Source organism: Phaenicophaeus curvirostris, chromosome 7 (genome assembly GCF_032191515.1).
Source record: "Phaenicophaeus curvirostris isolate KB17595 chromosome 7, BPBGC_Pcur_1.0, whole genome shotgun sequence".
Taxonomy (NCBI): domain Eukaryota; kingdom Metazoa; phylum Chordata; class Aves; order Cuculiformes; family Cuculidae; genus Phaenicophaeus; species Phaenicophaeus curvirostris.
In genome coordinates this window covers 35,266,968-35,285,432 of record NC_091398.1, presented here as the reverse complement: position 1 = coordinate 35,285,432, position 18,465 = coordinate 35,266,968, and the positions used below count along the sequence as shown (strand labels likewise).

The following is an 18,465-nucleotide window of genomic DNA, read 5'->3' as shown; positions in this document are numbered from 1 at the left end:
CTCTCTTCCTTTCATCATCATCCTCTCTCCCTCTCCCCTTCAGCCTCTCTCCCTCTTCCCTAGGCAGGGATTCACCTTCTACCACTAGTATTTACATCCTCATCTTCTCTTCCTGTCCCCTTCATGCTCATTCTCTTCCTCTCTCCCCCATGCATGGATCCACCTCCAGCCACCGGTATTTACATCCTTATTCTCATCCTCACCCTCTCCTCATCCTCTCTTCCTCTCTCCTTCATCCTCATCGTCTCTTCCTCTTCCCTTCATCCTCATCCTCTCTTCCTCTTCCCTTCATCCTCATCCTCTCTTCCTCTTCCCTTCATCCTCTCTCCCCTTCATCCTCATCCTCTCTTCCTCTTCCCTTCATCCTCTCTCCCCTTCATCCTCATCCTCTCTTCCTCTTCCCTTCATCCTCATCCTCTCTCCCCTTCATCCTCATCCTCTCTTCCTCTTCCCTTCATCCTCATCCTCTCTTCCCTTCATCCTCATCCTCTCTTCCTCTTCATCCTCATCCTCTCTTCCTCTTCATCCTCATCCTCTCTCCCCTTCATCCTCATCCTCTCTTCCTCTTCCCTTCATCCTCATCCTCTCTTCCTCTTCCCTTCATCCTCTCTTCCTCTTCCCTTCATCCTCTCTTCCTCTTCCCTTCATCCTCTCTTCCCTTCATCCTCATCCTCTCTTCCTCTTCCCTTCATCCTCTCTCCCCTTCATCCTCATCCTCTCTCCCCTTCATCCTCATCCTCTCTTCCTCTTCCCTTCATCCTCATCCTCTCTCCCCTTCATCCTCTCCTCGTCCCTTCATCCTCATCCTCTCTTCCTCTTCCCTTCATCCTCTCTCCCCTTCATCCTCATCGTCTTTCCCTTTCACCCTTTCCTCATCCTCTCCCCTTCATCATCTTCTCTCCTTCTCCCCTCTCCCCTTCATCCTCATCCTCTCCCCCTCCTCTTCGGGCAGGGATCTACCTCCTGCCATTGGTATTTACACCCTCATCCCCATTCTCATCGTTACCCCTGTTCCCCTCATCCCCATCCTCCCCCCCCACTTCCCGGGACCCCGACTCCTCCTCCCCCTTACCCCGCCCCTCGCTTTTGGCGCGAAAACGCTCGCGAGGGGAGGAGGGAGGAGGGGGAGCGGGGGCGGGACCCCGCGAGCCGACGGCCGCTGATTGGCTGAGGGGGGCGGGACTCCGCGAGCCGGCGGCCGCTGATTGGCTGAGAGGGCGGGGCCCTGCGGGCCGGCGGCCGCCGATTGGCCGGCGCGGCGCACGTGGTGCGCGCTGTGGCGGGAAGGGCGGCGGGGCCGGGCCGGGCCGGGGGGACAAGGAAGAAGCGGCCGGGATGGACCTGGCGGTGGCGACCGGGGACTCTGGCGCGGCGCAGCAGCACCAGCAGCTCCGCGATGAGGTGGCCGAGAAGTGCCAGAAGCTCTTCCAGGACTTCCTAGAGGAGTGAGTGGAGGGGCCGGGCGGGGGGCGCCATCCTGTCAGGGAATCGCGGGGGGGGGTTGGGCGGGAAGCGACCTCAAAGCCCATCCAGCTCCCCCGCTGTGAGGGGCAGCGACACCTCCCACAGCCCAGAGCCCCATCTGACCTGGCCTTGAACACCCCCGGGGATGCGGCAGCCACAGCTTCCCTGGGCAGCCTGGGCCAGGGCCTCACCGCCCTCAGCGTGAAGAAATTCTTCCTCATGTCTAATCTAAATCTGCCCCTCTCCAGTTTATACCCGTTCCCCCTAGTTCTATCACCACAAGCCTTTGTGAACAGTCCCTCCCCAGCTTTCCTGCAGCCCCTTCAGGTACTGGAAGGTTGCTATAAGATCTCCTCGGAGCCTTCTCCAGGCTGAACAGGCCCAACTCTCTCAGCCTGTCCTCACAGCAGAGCTCCAGCCCTCTGATCATCTTTGTAGGCTCCTCTGGACCCGTTCTAACAGCTCCAAATCCTTCTTATGCTGAGGATTCCAGAACTGGACACAATACTCCAGATGACGTCTCACAAGAGAGGAGTAGAGGGGCAGAATCACCTCTCTTGACCTGCTGGCCGCGCTTCTTTTGATGCAGCCCAGGATACTGGCCTTCAACTCTCAAAGGCTCATTTTTTAGTTTTAGAAAGTGAGCACCCTTAAATTAGGGCTGGGCAGCGCAAGGGAGTGATCTCTATCAATCGTGTGCAGAGACACAAGAGCTGTGGACTGAATATATTTTTCACTTACACAGAATCATAGAATCACCAGGTTGGAAAAGACCCATCAGATCATCGAGTCTAATCATAACATGCATATGGATAAACTTTCCCAGAAATCTCATGCATATTCTGTTACTTTCCAAGGCCTAATTTTAATGTTGTTATGAACCACACAACAGCCAAGTCTCTTGCTAATTTGGAGTTGGCTCCAGCTCTGTCTGACCTTGCATTTGAGATGATTATAGAAAAAGGCACATCTGTTCAGCACCGATCATAGTTGACACAAGACGTTTTCATCTTCAAAAAATAAACACTGTTTAAAGAAAACATGCTCTTAGAGGGACATTCTGTCTGACTTTTAAAAATTACTTAAATGAAACTTAACTCTACCTTCGTTTAAATCAAGACTATTCCAAAAAACCCCATGTAATAATACAAAAACGTATTTTTGTCATAGTAACTACTTCTTGAATCATGGAATGGTTTGGATTGGAAGGGACCTCAAAGCCCATGCAATTCCACCCCCCCTGCCACAGGTAGGGACACCTTCCACCAGACCAGACTGCTCAAGACCCCATCCAGCCTGGCCTTGAACACTTCCAGGGTGGAGGAGTACACAACTTCTTTAGGCAATTGAACACCTTGAGCCAAGTTTTGTGATAGCCACGTTGAAAATCCCATTACTGGCTTGGTTGTTTCACCTTGATAAGTTTGAGTCCCTGCCTTTTGTTTCCTGAGGGACCCATAAACAGCGAAGAAGGGCACCAGTGAAAAAAGCCCCAGGATCACAAAACAAAACCAGTTTTGCTGGTGCAGAGGCAATGTTAAACCATAAATACAGTTCTATATGAAATGCAAATCCCTTGGTCTGTGCTGGGAACGGCTATAGGAGGAGAGATATTGTTGGAAAAGATGTTTGCAAGGGACTGTGGGATACTGTCATTATCTTGCACACTCCTTAACACGTGTGATCCCTGAATTCAGAACTATTCGATCGCTTCCTGATAGTTAACTGTGAAACGTTTTCCTGAATGACTTTCAGGTTCCAGAACAGCGACGGAGAGGTCAAATACTTGCGTGATGCTGAAGAACTGATTCGGCCAGAGCGGAACACGTTGGTTGTAAGCTTTGCAGATTTGGAGCAGTTCAATCAGCAGCTCTCCACCACTATCCAGGAGGAATTTTACAGGTAAAGTATAGAGATTACCAGAGAGCTGAGCAATGCTGCAGCCTTCAGGCCCTTAGTGTCTTACCAGAGAGAAGTTTATCTGCTTTCCTTATCTGTATTCATAGAATGGTTTGGATCAGAAGGGACCTTGAAGACCACTCAGTTGCAACCCCCCTGCCCTGGGCAGAGACACCTCCCACTGGATCATGTTGCTTAAAAACCTCATCCAACCTGGCCTTGAACATCTCCAGGGATGAGGCATCCACAACTTCTCTGGGCAGCCTGTGTCAGTGGCCTCACCACCCTCACAGGAAAAAAAAATTCTTCCTAATATCTAATCTGAAACTCTTCTCTTTCAGCTTAAACCTGTTCCCCCTTGTCCTATCCCTGCACTCCTTGGTAAAGGGCCCCTCCCTAGCTTTCCTGTAGCCCCTTCAGGTACTGGAAGGCTGCTATAAGGTCTCCCCAAAGTCTTCTCTTCCTTAGGCTGAACAAGCCCAACTGTCTCAGAGTGACCTCATACCGGTGGAGCTCCAGCCCTCAGATCATCTTAGTGGCCTTAAAAGATGAATTTTTTTTTTTTTACTAGAGCAAGACATTTCTAAACAAATTCATATTTACTAATTTTACCTCCCTGGAAACCATTGGTTGACAAGACAACTGCATTTATTCTGATAAAGTAGGTGGATAGGAATGCAGAATAAACTCTCAGACTTCTTGCTCTGAAAATATTTCATTGACCCAGTGGCTGATTTTGACCATCTACTTCTTAATACAAGGGTAAAAGTGTCATAAAATGACTGTTAAAAAAGCCCAGGCAATGAAGCAAACGGTATTATTATTCAGTAATCTCAGATGTGGCATATTTAGATCAGTTTTTGCGTGTTCTTGCATAATGTACTAGTAAAAAACACAAGCTGGAAATGTATGCTACAAGCCTTTGATGTAATCTAAAGCAGCATTTTGACAGCTTCTGTAAAATCTGAACTTATTTTTCACGTTTCAGGGTTTACCCTTACCTCTGCCGAGCAGTAAAGACTTTTGCTAGAGACCATGGAAACGTTCCTTCAAACAAGGACTTCTATGTTGCCTTCCAAGATCTGCCTACCAGACACAAGTAAGATGATTGTTAATTCCAGAAGCCTGTGTGTTTTTATCACTGGAAAAAAGTGTCAGAGCAAACTGAAAATGTTTCAGTTACACAGCGTGAAATGTAGTTTACCAGTACAACTGTGAAGGAGTTGCCTGATCTTGTGCAGGTTGTTTTCTGAAGCAGTTTGTCATTTGTGAATCATAGTCGGGTTCTTACATTCGTCATATTCCACAAACAAATGTAACTTCTCTAAATCAAAAAAATTAGGGTATGTTGCTTTTGAAGTATCGGTGAACTAATGTTTGCGTTGGTTTGACCCTTGATATTAATCTAAAAGTTTATATAAAATCATAAAAAGAGAAAATATTCTAGTAAATTAATTTTTTTGTCTGTTCCAACTGTTCTTCAGTCACAGACTGAGAAACTATATTGCATTTTAGCACTTGGGTAGTACCCTGGGCCTAAAACTGTCAACTCAGCTGAAGAATTTAATCCCTATAAATTTGTGTTTTAAACAGAATTCGAGAAATGACATCAGCAAAAATTGGCTCACTGATGCGCATCAGTGGACAGGTCGTACGCACTCACCCAGTCCATCCTGAGCTCGTAAGTGGAACCTTCCTGTGCCTCGACTGCCAGACAGTGATCAAAGATGTGGAACAGCAATTTAAATACACGCAGCCGAACATCTGCAGAAACCCAGTCTGTGCCAACAGGAGGAGATTCCTGCTGGACACAAACAAATCAAGATTCGTTGACTTCCAAAAGGTACAGTGGCGAGGCTGGTGGACCACGACAAACAATGCTGTTCTTCTGGTAGTTGAAAGGTGGTGTTTGTACTGCTTCACACTGAAGACAGTTAATTTTGGTTCTGTTGACATTCAGAAAAGACACCAGAGTTTCTGGAATTAGTTTCTTTCTGTCTATGGAAGGTTTGTGTTTAAGGATGGGAAATTACGAATAGTATCAAAGCAGTTTTTGTTGTATGATGTTTGTTGTTCAAGTAAGCCACTGGAAACCCACATATTCAAGCCATTGTCAGTCTTCTGTCACAGGTACATCATGTATAGTTGTTTACATGAGGTGTCTTTAATGTTTTGCTCTTCCAGATTGATTTACTCTGCCAAATCCTCAGCACATCACTTCCCACAGTAATATTTTGTGCCAGTCACGTTAACTGGACTCTTCAAGTTCCTTTTGCCAGCCCTCAGAATTGTCACTGTGGCCTTTGTGTATCCTCTTAAGTTTCTTCTACGTTCCTTGGGTAGTGATTAGTGAAGGGATATGTTGCCTGTTTGTCTTCTATAATAAGAGGAATTAAATTATTGACATGGATGCCAGAAAGCAAATGCCAATTGCTTGCTGTATTTATTAGACGCTTAGCTTTCGAAGCAGTTTCAAATTCAGTGACATCCACTAAGTGTTTAACGTTCTCTTCCCCTGCCCAGGTTCGCATTCAGGAGACGCAGGCCGAGCTGCCACGCGGCAGCATTCCTCGCAGCGTGGAAGTCATCCTGCGTGCAGAAGCAGTGGAGTCTGCTCAGGCAGGAGACAAATGTGACTTCACAGGGTCACTGATTGTCGTGCCTGATGTCTCCCAGCTGTCAACACCAGGTTTGTTGCTACCACTCATGACCTAGATGGCACGTTCCTCCTGCGTGTACTGGGAACGGCTGTTCTGACTCTCACTCTACTGACAGGAGTGCGTGCAGAAACCAGCTCTCGGCTGAGCGGGAGAGAGGGCTACGAAACCGAAGGCATCCGAGGACTTCGTGCCCTTGGAGTCAGAGAGCTGTCATATAAACTAGTCTTCCTAGCTTGTTACGTTGCACCAACTAATCCACGGGTGAGTTTGGATGGAACATTAAATGTTTGATGATTTCTGCTCTGTGTGATTTTACCTCAAATTAGGGAGTGGGATTGGGGAAAGTTTTAAATACCCGTGTGTAGCACCTTCATCCAGTTCCAACTCCCCTGCCATGGGCAGGGACACCTCCCACCAGACCAGGCTGCCCCATCCAACCTGGCCTTGAACACCTCTGGGGATGGGGCAGCCACACCTTCCCTGGGCAACCTGTGCCAGTGCCTCACCACCCTCAGCGTGAAGGATCAAAACAGCATCGGTTACTTTCTGGGTGTAGAAGTTTCTTGCCTCATTTCAGAGTAATAAAAGACTTTGTGAATTCCAGTTAATGAAGAATTTTGCAAAGGCAAATTTTGGCCAAAGGAAGCCATACTGTACTCTTTTTTAATCTCTGGACAAACATCTATTTTGGGGTTTTCTCACTAACTAAAGTTATATTCCATTGATTTTGCCCCCTAGGAAATTTTTCATTGGTTTTTAAAGGTATAGGTTGATGAGATTTTTTAGCCTAAGGTCAGCTTTTCTGAATGTGTTTCTTCCCCTCAGCTTACAGAGCAAGTGTGTGTAACCTCCTGCCTGCAGGAATCGCAGTCAGTAGTGACCATGTCATTACTTTTATATTTTTTAATATTTTTTTTGTTTAGTTTGGTGGAAAAGAGCTCCGAGATGAAGAACAGACTGCAGAAAGTATTAAAAACCAAATGTCTGTGAAAGAGTGGGAAAAAGTGTTTGAAATGAGCCAGGATAAGAATCTTTACCATAACCTGTGCACCAGCCTCTTCCCCACTATCCACGGTAAGAGTCCAGCCGTTGCCTCAGAGAGGGAGTATTTCTGTTGTGAAAATATGTCTGCTTCTTGATGTGTGTGTAGTGCCATTTTGGGGACGATTGAAAGCCTCATGCCCACGACCACAAAATCTCCCCTCCAGCACTGGTGATGTTAGAAAAGAACCTATTTCCTGGGTACTTGCTGTGTTTAACCATTAAGGGCTGCAAGACTGGTTGAAATGGTTGGGTTTGCTACTGGGCGATCTGCTACTAAATCCCACAGCTGACAGTTGGATGTAAGCTTTATTTTATTGGCATCCTTCAAAAGATTTAAGGGTTCCAAACGCTTGTATGTGCATGCATGTGTGTACGTGTTTGCAGTTGTTTCTGGCTCTGAGCTAGTTTGAAGACCTACGTTTGAAAAGTTTGATCAGGTGAATCTGGTCCATGTTTTAAGCCACTGTAGCATAAATGAATTCAGCCTTTTTCCAAGTCATGCTTCCCTGAAACTATATCAAGCACGTAGTGAGTGTTTAGCAAATAGGTAAATTCTGAGTGGATGTACCCAAATGCTCTAAAATTCTAGTGGGCTGCAGGTGTCTTTTAAGAGCAAAAAAGTGGTGTTTTCTTCGGATTTTTAATCTGCTGTAATTTCTGGGGCAGGTAACGATGAAGTGAAACGTGGGGTCCTGCTGATGCTTTTTGGAGGAGTTCCTAAGACCACTTCAGAAGGCACTTCGCTGCGTGGGGACATCAATGTTTGTGTTGTTGGTGATCCAAGTACAGCCAAGAGTCAATTTCTAAAGTAAGCATCTTATTAAAATTCAATATTTAAATATTGTCTTGTGTGACTGGAGCTGTAAATGTGTTCTGTGCCTTTTCTACCTCAAACAGAGGAAAGGGAAAGAAAATATTTAAGCGTGTTTTCCAGGAATTGTCTGGATGTGGTGGAGTTATTTGAATAGACCTGAAGCAAACTCAACAGGCCCCTGTAGTAATAACAGAGAAAGAAATAAGCCTTTTTTCCTTGTTTAGGTAGTTATGAAAGTGTGGGTTTCCAATTATTTTCTAAAGACATTGGATATTAAAAATACAAAAATTACTGCATCTCTTCGTGAATAATATTTTGTTCTATTTTTAGCTTAGTTTAAATTGGTAGGTCCTAAGACTTTGAAGCAATAGACCGTTATTAGCCCTGAGAAATAATTATGAAGTAATGTTTTATGCTACGTCTTACGCTATAATGCTTTTTTAATTTGAAATTCTATTTAATATAGTTTTATTTTATTATGCTGCTCATGCTCATTTACCTTTGTGTGAAGCTGAGCTCCTTGCACAATGCACTGCAACTCAGAAATGCAGAGGCACCAGAAAAGCTGCCTTGGGCTGCCTGTGGTTGGACTTGCTGCTTCCTGATGTGAAGTCATTGGTTACCTTGTGCTAACGTTTACCCTGAACTGCAAGTCATAGAACCATACATTAGTTTGGGTTGGAAGGGACCTTAAAGCCCATCCTGTTCCAACTCCCCTGCCTTGGGCAGGGACACCTCCCACTGGATCAGGTTGCTCAAAGCTCCATCCAGCCTGGTCTTAGAACACTTCCAAGGAGGGGGGCACCCACGACTTCTCTGGGTGACCAGTGCCAGTGCCTCGCTGTCCTCACAGTGAAAAATTTCTTCCTAATACCTAGTCTAAATCTTCCCCTCTTTCAGCTTAAAACTGTTAAACTTCATGCTATCCCTGCACTCCCTGATAAAGAGCCCCTCTTCAAGTCCTGGCCTAAGAGGTTGAAAGCAGCACTGCATTACAGTTATCTTGCTTCTGCGGGTTTTAATCTGACTTTTTAAGTTTGTACAACATGATTCCTCACTCTTGGTTCTCTCCATAGGCACGTGGATGAATTCAGTCCTCGTGCTGTGTACACCAGCGGAAAAGCCTCCAGTGCTGCTGGTCTAACAGCAGCAGTGGTGAAAGATGAAGAGTCTCATGAGTTTGTCATTGAAGCTGGAGCACTGATGCTGGCAGATAACGTGAGTCCAGGAACTAGAGAGGTTCCTGCATCCCTGCAATGGTTTTGATTAATAAAAAAGAGCCCCAAATTGTCTTAATGATGCTTTTTCCCCAAAAGTAATTGAATTTGGGTAACATTATTTTTTATTCTGCTGCAGGGGGTTTGCTGCATTGATGAATTTGACAAAATGGACATGCGGGATCAAGTAGCCATTCATGAAGCGATGGAGCAGCAGACTATATCCATTACTAAAGCAGGAGTAAAGGTAGCTTGTGCTGTTCCTCTGGTTGTGTAGTCTGTGCAATCGCTTGGCTTTTTTGTTACATGCACTGATCTAGCATCGTCTGTAGATTTTCATGTCAGCTCTGCAGTTGCCTCACTGTGGCAGGACAGAGATCCCTTGCCTGCAAAGGTCTCGTGCCACATTCCCCAAAAAGATGAGAAATGTTACTGTAAGGAAAATAAGAGATAGTAGTTAACAGGAAAGAGAAAATGGGAAAATCCTGACTTAGAGGTAACTTCAAAAGAAGATTAGAGAGTTGTGTGTGTTTGTAGAAGTAAAGTGTGTATTTGCACCGTTCAAAACAGGGTGTTGTGAAAAACAGTTTTAAGGGCTTGTTTCAGTACTGTGACAGTGTTAAAATACTGATTCATGAAACTGTGTCTTGGGGCAGAGACCTGGCTAGAAAGGACTCGCTAGAAGAGTTTGGGCTCTTTTAAGGAGTGATTGTTGTAATACCTCCACTGTAACTCTGTCTAAGAAACGTTATGCTGACCCATTCAAATTGCAATGGGTTGCTTTAGCAGGTAGTCACAGATACCATTCTTTTTTATTTTTTCCCCATTTCCAGGCTACCCTGAATGCCAGGACTTCCATTTTGGCTGCAGCAAACCCCGTTGGTGGACGCTATGACAGATCCAAGTCACTAAAACAAAATATAAACCTATCGGCTCCCATCATGTCTCGATTTGATCTCTTCTTCATCCTTGTGGATGAATGTAATGAGGTAATTTTAAGGAATGGTAGAATAATTTATGTCATGAAAGACCTGAAGGTTTCTAGTCTAACCTCACACTCAAAGCATATCACTGACAGCAGGTCACCAACACCTTGACCTGGTGAGTTTTGAGTTCTGCACCCTCTCTAGGCCCCTACTGCAGTGGTTGACAGCTCATATGTGTTTGGAAAATAATAACTTTTATATCTAAGGAGCATTTCTCCTGGTTTGGTTTGTCAGTTGCCTCTTGTCAATCTGTATTTCTAAGAACAATCTGGCTTCATCACATCTATTCTTGCCCATGAAGGCAGTTGCTTTCTTTTCAAACTGAACAGACCCAGTTCTTTCAGCCTCTCCTCGTGTATCAAGTACTCCTGCCCTCTGACCATCTTGGTGGCCCTCTGCAATTTTAGGTGAAGCTAATCTCATGAGAGTGTCTTGCTCCTGTTTTTTTTCTCTGCGAGGTTAAAAGCTGGCAGTACAAATTTGATCGTGCTCTGCTGAATACGGGGATGCTGCCTTTTCATCTTGTAGTGATTTGACCTGCAACTTAACACCATTAGTCATTTTTACGAATCGCTGGTCACTAAGGCTGAGACCGCTACCACCTGTCTATGTGGCGTTTGCCTTGGGAACGCGTGAGATACAGAGATTAATGTTGGCTCAGCGCTATTCTGTCCACTGTCTCGCTCGGAGTGCTTGTCTAATTGAGAAGGGGCTGGTGAAAGAGACAGAGGAAGCTGAAAAGGAAGAAAGCAGTTCTCACGCTGCAAAGTGCTGCTTTCCGCCTGTTCTCTGGCTGACTTGTAACCCAGAGAGTTCCAAGAGGTTATAAATCCGTAAACTGCCTTTTATCCCTTCTCTTGTATTAAAAGCCATCAGGGCATTCTCTTCGATCTTGTGGCAGAGTCTGGCTTCTGGAAGGACTAGCTCTGCCATGAGGAGTGCGAGGGAGGGAAAGGAATGGGAAGGAAGAATATAGCCATTGTTTTGATGTTTGGCTGATGTTGTGGAAGTGATCTGACACAGCACTCGTCTCCCAGGTTACGGATTACGCCATTGCCAGACGCATAGTGGATCTGCATTCCAGAGTAGAAGAATCTGTCGATCGTGTCTATTCATTAGACGATATCAGAAGGTACCTGCTGTTCGCAAGACAGTTTAAACCAAAGGTAATTCTACTTTCCTGTCTAAGTTGTTCTGTAGGAGGAGGTCCAAGGGAACAGGCACTCTGTAGCACGCTTTTTTCTGGCAAATGCAAAGACACTTAGTGTAGTTTTCCCTCAAGAAAGGAGCTGTAAACTCAGTTATTATCTAGAAACACAGCACATTTGGGAGCCATGTACTCTGATTTTGTGAACTCCAGAACAGCCAGAGCAGCTGAGACTGTTAGAATCAGGAGTCTTAACTGCTTTGGTGGCAGTTGTTAACCTCTGTCTAGAACAACTGAGGAGTTGTTTCAGAGCTTTCTCATACCTCAGCACAGCTGCTGCAGAGATTTTTGTATTTTATTGACTTTTTCACTTAATCAGAAAGTTTGGTTTTATTTTAAAGGGCATTGTTCCTCAATATTTCTTTGCTTCCTTTGTGGTAAAAACCAGAACATGGGAAACTACTTTAAGTACCAATTTTTGTGGCCTATCCAAATAGCAGCTTGGATGGGCTGTGTGTTAAGTTTTTCAGAAGTTCTAATACTGTTCTCCTTAAGTGGAAGGAGAGGACACCCTCCCTTACAGAGCTTTGAAAACTCATTTAATTTCTATGTGGTAGGGAGTTTCTTTTCCATCTGGATCTGTGTATCATAAAATCATAGAATCATTTGATCGGAAAAGACCTTTGAGATCATCAAGTCCAATCGTACCTGTCTACTACTAAACTGTATCCCTGAGCAACTCATCTACCCATCTTTTAAACACCTCCAGGGATGGTAAATCCACCACTTCCCTGAGCAGCCTCTGCCAGTACCTGATAAGATAGACTCAGGCTAAAAAGCTATAGTCAGTGTTAGTGCTGTGTGTGTGTTTGCATACAGAATGAAAGGTAAATAAACACAACTATCTAGTAGAGACAGACATAAATTATGCCTGGAAGCAAGTCAGTAGAACAGAAAAAATAGAAAAATCTGCTGTGAAATAATTAAGGAATCAATGTACTTTTTGTAATATCACTATTACTGTAAAAATTATAATTTTAACATAATCTGATTGCTGTTATATTTATAGCATGTGTCTAGAATAGCGTAGAATATTTCGGAGAAGCAGGACCTAGTACAGAAAAGTCTGTGAACTGCCAGTCTAATGCAAAAAACCCAAAAAACTCTAATACTTTTAACATGGCAAACTGTCATACTGTCTTATGTCACAAAGATATCTAAGGAGTCTGAGGACTTTATAGTGGAGCAGTATAAGCGACTACGGCAGCGGGACGGCTCTGGAGTGATAAAGTCGTCCTGGAGAATCACGGTGCGACAGCTGGAAAGCATGATTCGTCTGTCTGAAGCTATGGCCCGTATGCACTGCTGTGATGAGGTATTTGGGTTGGGATGAAAGTTTGTATAAATGTCCATGCTGCGGGGGTTCTGCCATTGCTATTTGACTGTAGTATTGGGCATGTTTACATCCTGTGAGTGAGGAGGAGAGGTAGGATGATGTTTTCACTTGTGAGTGGTCATGCTCACTCTGGAATTGCATGCCAGAAATGCTTTTTTTATTGCATGTCCTGTAAAACCAAGATCAGCTGGTCCAAAAGGAGAACACACTTGGTTTTGCATTACAGTTGTACTAGCACTCTCAAGCTGTTACCATGTCAAGTCACAACAAATAGGAAGGACAATCCTCTATTAGTATCAACCAGGGCTGTTGGTAATGTCTGTCCTAATCTTGCGTACTTTGTAATCTAACAGCTCTCTCCCATCTGCAATCTAAAAAGCCAAAGTTCATCAGAGTATCTGAACCTCCCTAAGAGTGTCTGTGTTTGTGATCTGAGCTCCTCCTCACATGAGCCCATATTGAAATGCATGTTGTGTTATAGCTATTAACTGGAGCGTGACTGCAATCCATCTAGTCTCTGCTTTAAAATGCAGCAGGCCTTTTGAAATGTTGATTAGGGGTTATGTGACACATGCAGTGATGGAACTTGCTCACTGGTTGTGTAAGAAGAACACCCATCGTTGGTTTTAATTAAATTCAGCTTATAAAGAAACAGAGAGCTTATAGCTTGGCTAGAGGAGATTTTTCCAGGTTTTGCTTTTCAGTTCCAGAGGAGAGTCTCATTAGTTACATCTGTTCTTTTTCATATTGTTTCTGTTCAGATCCATTTCTTTCATGTTTCTTGCTCCACTGATCTTTCTTCATAACATTCTTGGCTTAAATAAAAATTTTATCGACTCCACATGATCACTAAAGCCTGAAAGATTCATCAGGCTGCTTATTCCCTCCATGAGCTCGTGTGATCTCAGAGTACAAGTACTCTTGTATAGTGGGATATAATTCCATTTGCAGAATCTTTACTGCTTAGGATTAATCAGGTGAGATTGGTAGAAGACCGTTTGTCAGTCAGTGGTGAATTTCGGGAGCTATTGAGAAGAAAGCTTTTAATGCTAGCAGAGCCATCATGCCTATCTTATACATGCTTTTTCAAATCTCCGCCAGGTTCACCCAAAACACGTGAAGGAAGCATTCAGGCTTTTAAATAAGTCCATCATTAGAGTTGAGACTCCTGACATCAATTTAGACCAAGATGAGGAACAGCAAATTGAAGACCAAGAGGACCAAGGGGGAGTCAATGGTAAATTACTTGCATTTTTTTCAAAAGGGAAAGTACTTCCAGCCTTTACAGCTTACCTTGTTGGAGTATGTGCTTCTCTTCAGTTTCTCACCTAATAAGGTCTAGAAATCTTGACTCCTGTTCTTAACTCTCTTACTTCTTCAGCCTCCTTCTGGGTCCACTCACCTGGTTGCTCAATGCAACACTTTTCAGTGGCTTGGAGTATTAAACAGTTAAAAGATGTTAACAGATTTAAACTTGGGCTTGTGTCAAAACAGGTGAGGCAGAAGCTCCAGCTGGTGTCAATGGTCTCGCAGATGGCATCAATGGCCATTCTGAGGATGTGAGCAAGGATGCAGCACCCAAAGCCTCTCTTAGGCTGGGCTTCTCTGAGTATCGACGGATTTCTAATCTCCTGGTGCTGCACCTCAGGAAAGCAGAGGAAGGTAAGAATTTGTTTTGTAAAAAGACCGCAGACCCTAAGTTCAGGGAACAACTGTTATTACATCACATACCATTGCACTTGGGAATTTCATTCCTGCTGAGATACCAAACTTGTTAGGTCAGGTGTGAAGCTGTACACATGTGGCTATGCTAAATCTGATGATCCAAATATGACTTCTTGGACTTTCTTGTTCTGGTCTCTCAATCATTTGTCAAAACCCAGTAACTTAGGTCAGTGGAACAGATCCAGAAAAGGATTTGTAGCATTTAGAATCATAGAATCGCTAGGTTGGAAAAGACTTTTGAGATCATCAAGCCCAACTGTTCCTGTCCACTACCAAATGATATGCATAAGCATTTCATCTGCCCATATTTAAACATCTCCAGGGATGGTGATTCAACCACCTCCCTGGGCAGCCTCTGAATATCCAGTCTGAACCTCCCCTGGTGCACCTTGAGGCCATTCCCTCTCATCCTATCACCTATCACTTGGGAGAAGAGACCCACCTCACTAGAGTCTCCTTTCAGGCAGTTGTAGACAGTGTTGAGGTCTCCCCTGTGCTGGTTTAATCCAGCTAGAAGAGTCAGCAGCATTGAAAACTGTAGCAGGAGCTTCACTGTATGCCCCCAACCACAGCCTAAAGTATATCCTTAACCAGCATGTGCCAAATGGCAGCATCGTTCCTTGAGAAGATGAAATGTTTCAGTTGCAAGGAGGCTGCTCCCACAATGAAATGCAGCGTTGGTCTCATAGCAAATGCTACAAGGCTTTTGGAAGGATGTGGAGGCTACAATATCTTTTCGAAGTGCTGAGTACTTGTAGAAAAATGACTTCTTTGTCTTAGCATGACTGATTTTCTTTTGACCTTACTTTAGAGGGGCATTGTACAAGTCCTTAAGGCTGCTTTTTCTTGAAGCTGAAGGCTGATGTGATCGCTAGGCAGCTCATTTAATTTGTAAGCTGCTTGGATGAGCAGAACTGAAAGCTTCCATTCTCGATCTAAATATCTCCAATTAAACCATGATACAAGAATCTCCTGTACTAAACATGATGATGCAAAAACCAGAAGAAAGTCTGATGTTTCTTAACTATCTTAAGAAGCATGTTTCTCCCTTCAGCTTGGTAAATATTAATATATAAGTACTTTTCTCTGACAATTTGAATGGTATTTCACTGCTGCCGTGTTCTGTAAATTATATTCTTTGCATTTACAGAAGAGGACGATTCATCGTTAAAGAAGAGTGAACTTATTAATTGGTACCTAAAAGAAATTGAATCTGAAATCGAATCTGAAGAAGATCTAATAAATAAAAAGAAGATCATAGAGAGAGTCATTCATCGACTTACGCATTATGTATGTATAAAGATGTGTGGGTAGTGAAAAAGGGTTTTAACTTGGGTAGTGCTCATTTTTAATAGAATGCATTCCTAATTTGAGAAATATATTTTGTGCTTCTGTGTTATTGAATGATGGTGTTTAAATCTCTTCTTTTTAATACCTGTTAAAATAAATATAGAAACACTGGACTAAATTAGAGATGTGTGTAATCAAAATTTTAAAACACTGTATGATTTTCTTGTAGAAGTGTAAGTGGTATTTTTCTATATTTCTGTAGTGTTAGTTAGGTGTTAGAATACAGAAATACAAACAATACTTTGTTCAATAGATAGCTTTAAGTAACAGGGATACCAGGGCAGTTTGGAGGAAGAAGTATGAAAATAGAAAATACTTCTGACATCTAAAGGTATGATACCACTAGATGGAATTGTTCCTAGAAAGCTAGAGATTTCCACTGAACATAACTGTTAAGATGAGGAACCTGCTAAAGAGGGAGTTTGCATTAAAAGGGTTAAATAATTCATTGTTAAGAGGTGCTGCCAGTGTGAAAAGGAGATGCTTTTCAAAAAAACCAGAACAGCTTGCTTGTAGGTGTGTGAACAGAAGTCTCTGTCTGTTGCAGGACCACATCCTGATAGAACTGTCCCAGTCAGGACTGAGGGGATCCGGAGAAGAGCGAACTTTTGATGAGGATCCATACCTGGTTGTTAATCCAAACTACCTGCTGGAAGACTGAGGGCTGAGAACTGGATTGTAGGGCTGACTGTTTACATGGTGGAAGGTGCATTCTTTTCTTGCAAGGCTTGCTGTACAGCTAACATCTTAAATTCCTGTGAATGTTTTCCTGTTGAATGCACTGGTGTGCGGTTAGTAATACATGATTGCTGATTTATACTGAGCATACGTGGGAAGTTTTTAAAGAAATCACACACTTACATGTTAACCTGGTTAGCAATTCTGAGTTTCATGCCATCATCCAGATGCAGAGGAGAATCATTCAATACCTTTTTTCAGCACCAAGTTCTGTAGATGCTCCTGTTTTAAAATGAGAGGAGTTTTGCATTGTTCTTCTATTGTATTTAGTAGACTTTTTATGCTATAGTTTTTTGCGGTTTTCTTATAAATAAAAAATAATCGAATATTTGGAGATGTCTGGAGGTGGATTTGGTGTCACTCATTTGTGGGATTGCTATTTTCTGTGCAAGTGCTTTGAGGCTGAAAAAATGGTGATCTAAATGTATGATGTCTAAAGAATGACTGAATGGATGGTGGATTCTGTTTTAAAGAAGCTCCCTTAACCTCGAGTAATGGATAATAAGAAACTCTGATTGCTTCTCTTTTTTTTAGATGGACTAAAGATATGTGTGCTCCTGTTGCATATGTAACGTAGAAAATTGAAAATAGCCAGCCCAAAGCAAGGCTTTAAGTCAAGAGGTCAGAACCCCCCAGCTTGATGAATGACTTGACTTGTAAGTGAATTGAAAGCTGCCATCATTTGTGAGGGTTTTTTAAGACTATATTTGTAAACGTGTTTGTAGATTTTTCTGTATGAAGATTTCGCTTGAATTTCTTAATTTCTCAGTTATTTTTTTGTATGCTATGGGATTATTAAATAATCTATTAAGAGTTAAAAATATCTGGATATTTGTCTTGTCAGTCTGATACCAGCACTTGAGAAACATTTGTAATAGCATGAAAGATACCAAAGCTATAACTTTTACCTATAAATTGCACGAAATAACTGTTTCTGAAGAAGGTCCAGAAATGGAGCTGGTTTGTAAGACAGTCATCTTTTTCCTGTTAGTCTCTGTTGGCTTTGGAGAGATATGCCTTGGTCTGACTAAGCTTGTCATTAAAGATAACAGTTCTATTTAACGAATCATAAATATTTATCGCCAACAACACTGCCACATCATTAGGCCCTAACTCTAACTGCAGTAACTTCTCTCCACTAGTTTCTTTCATAAACTGCATCCTGGGAAATGCTGCATTGCATTAAAAATTGCCACCTACTTGCAACAACAGTTTTGTTTTCTTTATTGTTCATTTACTTTCAAAATAAGGACAGGAAGATGTTTGTACTTCATCATGTGTTTCCCATTTCCCCATTTTTCATTTGATAATAGTTCTTCACGTGGGATAAAGTGTTTTTTCTGCTTTTCTTTCCCCAATTCTATATGATTTCCTAGGCAAGGTGTCGTGTTCTCTTTCTGAGTTACACTGCTCTGCTGAAAAATAAGCAGCAGGTGGTGCTATAAAGTTCCTGTTCAAATAGTATTCAAACATAAGTGGGGGAAAACTACATAGCTGTTCAGAACAGGAAGCACAATGTTTCAGCAGGCTTTTCAAGGCTTCCTTAAAAAAAATAGTCACCTGGGAATCACACAGTCGAAGTACACAAACTGCAATGCCTGTATAAGCTGTAAGATAGACTATATAAGTAACAGCAAACGTTAAGAGGTGTTTTCTAATGTAACTTAAAGCTAATATTGCTTGACAGGGCAATAAGTTCCCATGTGATTTTAGGTATGCTTGAGACAAAGATCCAGTTATTAAAGGAAACTAACTCAGAGATAGAAGTGACTTTTCAATACAGTTATGTCGAATTTTGTGTTTAGTCAATTCCAGCATATTCTGTATTTAGGTAGCAAATGTTTTCAGCTCTTCAGTTTTGCTGTATTGGAATGTAGATAAGTTGAGTTCTCTCTTCCCTGCAGCAGTTCAGGTGGGTGATCTGTATGTGTATGTGCTGCTTAGATGGCCTGTGTTTTCAAGGCTGAAGAGAGAAGTTCTCTGTAAAGAAAGAAAATGGTGTTCAGATTCCCTGATGCATTGTCC

At 43.0% G+C, this 18,465-nt stretch overlaps 1 protein-coding gene across 1 annotated transcript; it reads left to right on the top strand.

Annotated features, from left to right (window-relative positions):
- Window positions 1-1,300: 1,300 nt before the first annotated feature.
- Window positions 1,301-17,230, top strand: MCM6 (minichromosome maintenance complex component 6). The gene is made up of 17 exons (XM_069861569.1): window positions 1,301-1,445; window positions 3,220-3,366; window positions 4,352-4,462; window positions 4,957-5,206; window positions 5,887-6,052; window positions 6,139-6,284; window positions 6,947-7,097; window positions 7,734-7,875; window positions 8,958-9,099; window positions 9,238-9,345; window positions 9,932-10,087; window positions 11,122-11,250; window positions 12,445-12,606; window positions 13,729-13,864; window positions 14,122-14,289; window positions 15,503-15,642; window positions 16,250-17,230. The coding sequence occupies exons 1-17, from the start codon at window positions 1,336-1,338 to the stop codon at window positions 16,361-16,363; spliced, it is 2,478 nt and encodes an 825-aa protein (XP_069717670.1). The 5' UTR covers window positions 1,301-1,335; the 3' UTR covers window positions 16,364-17,230.
- The last annotated feature ends 1,235 nt before the right edge of the window (window positions 17,231-18,465 follow it).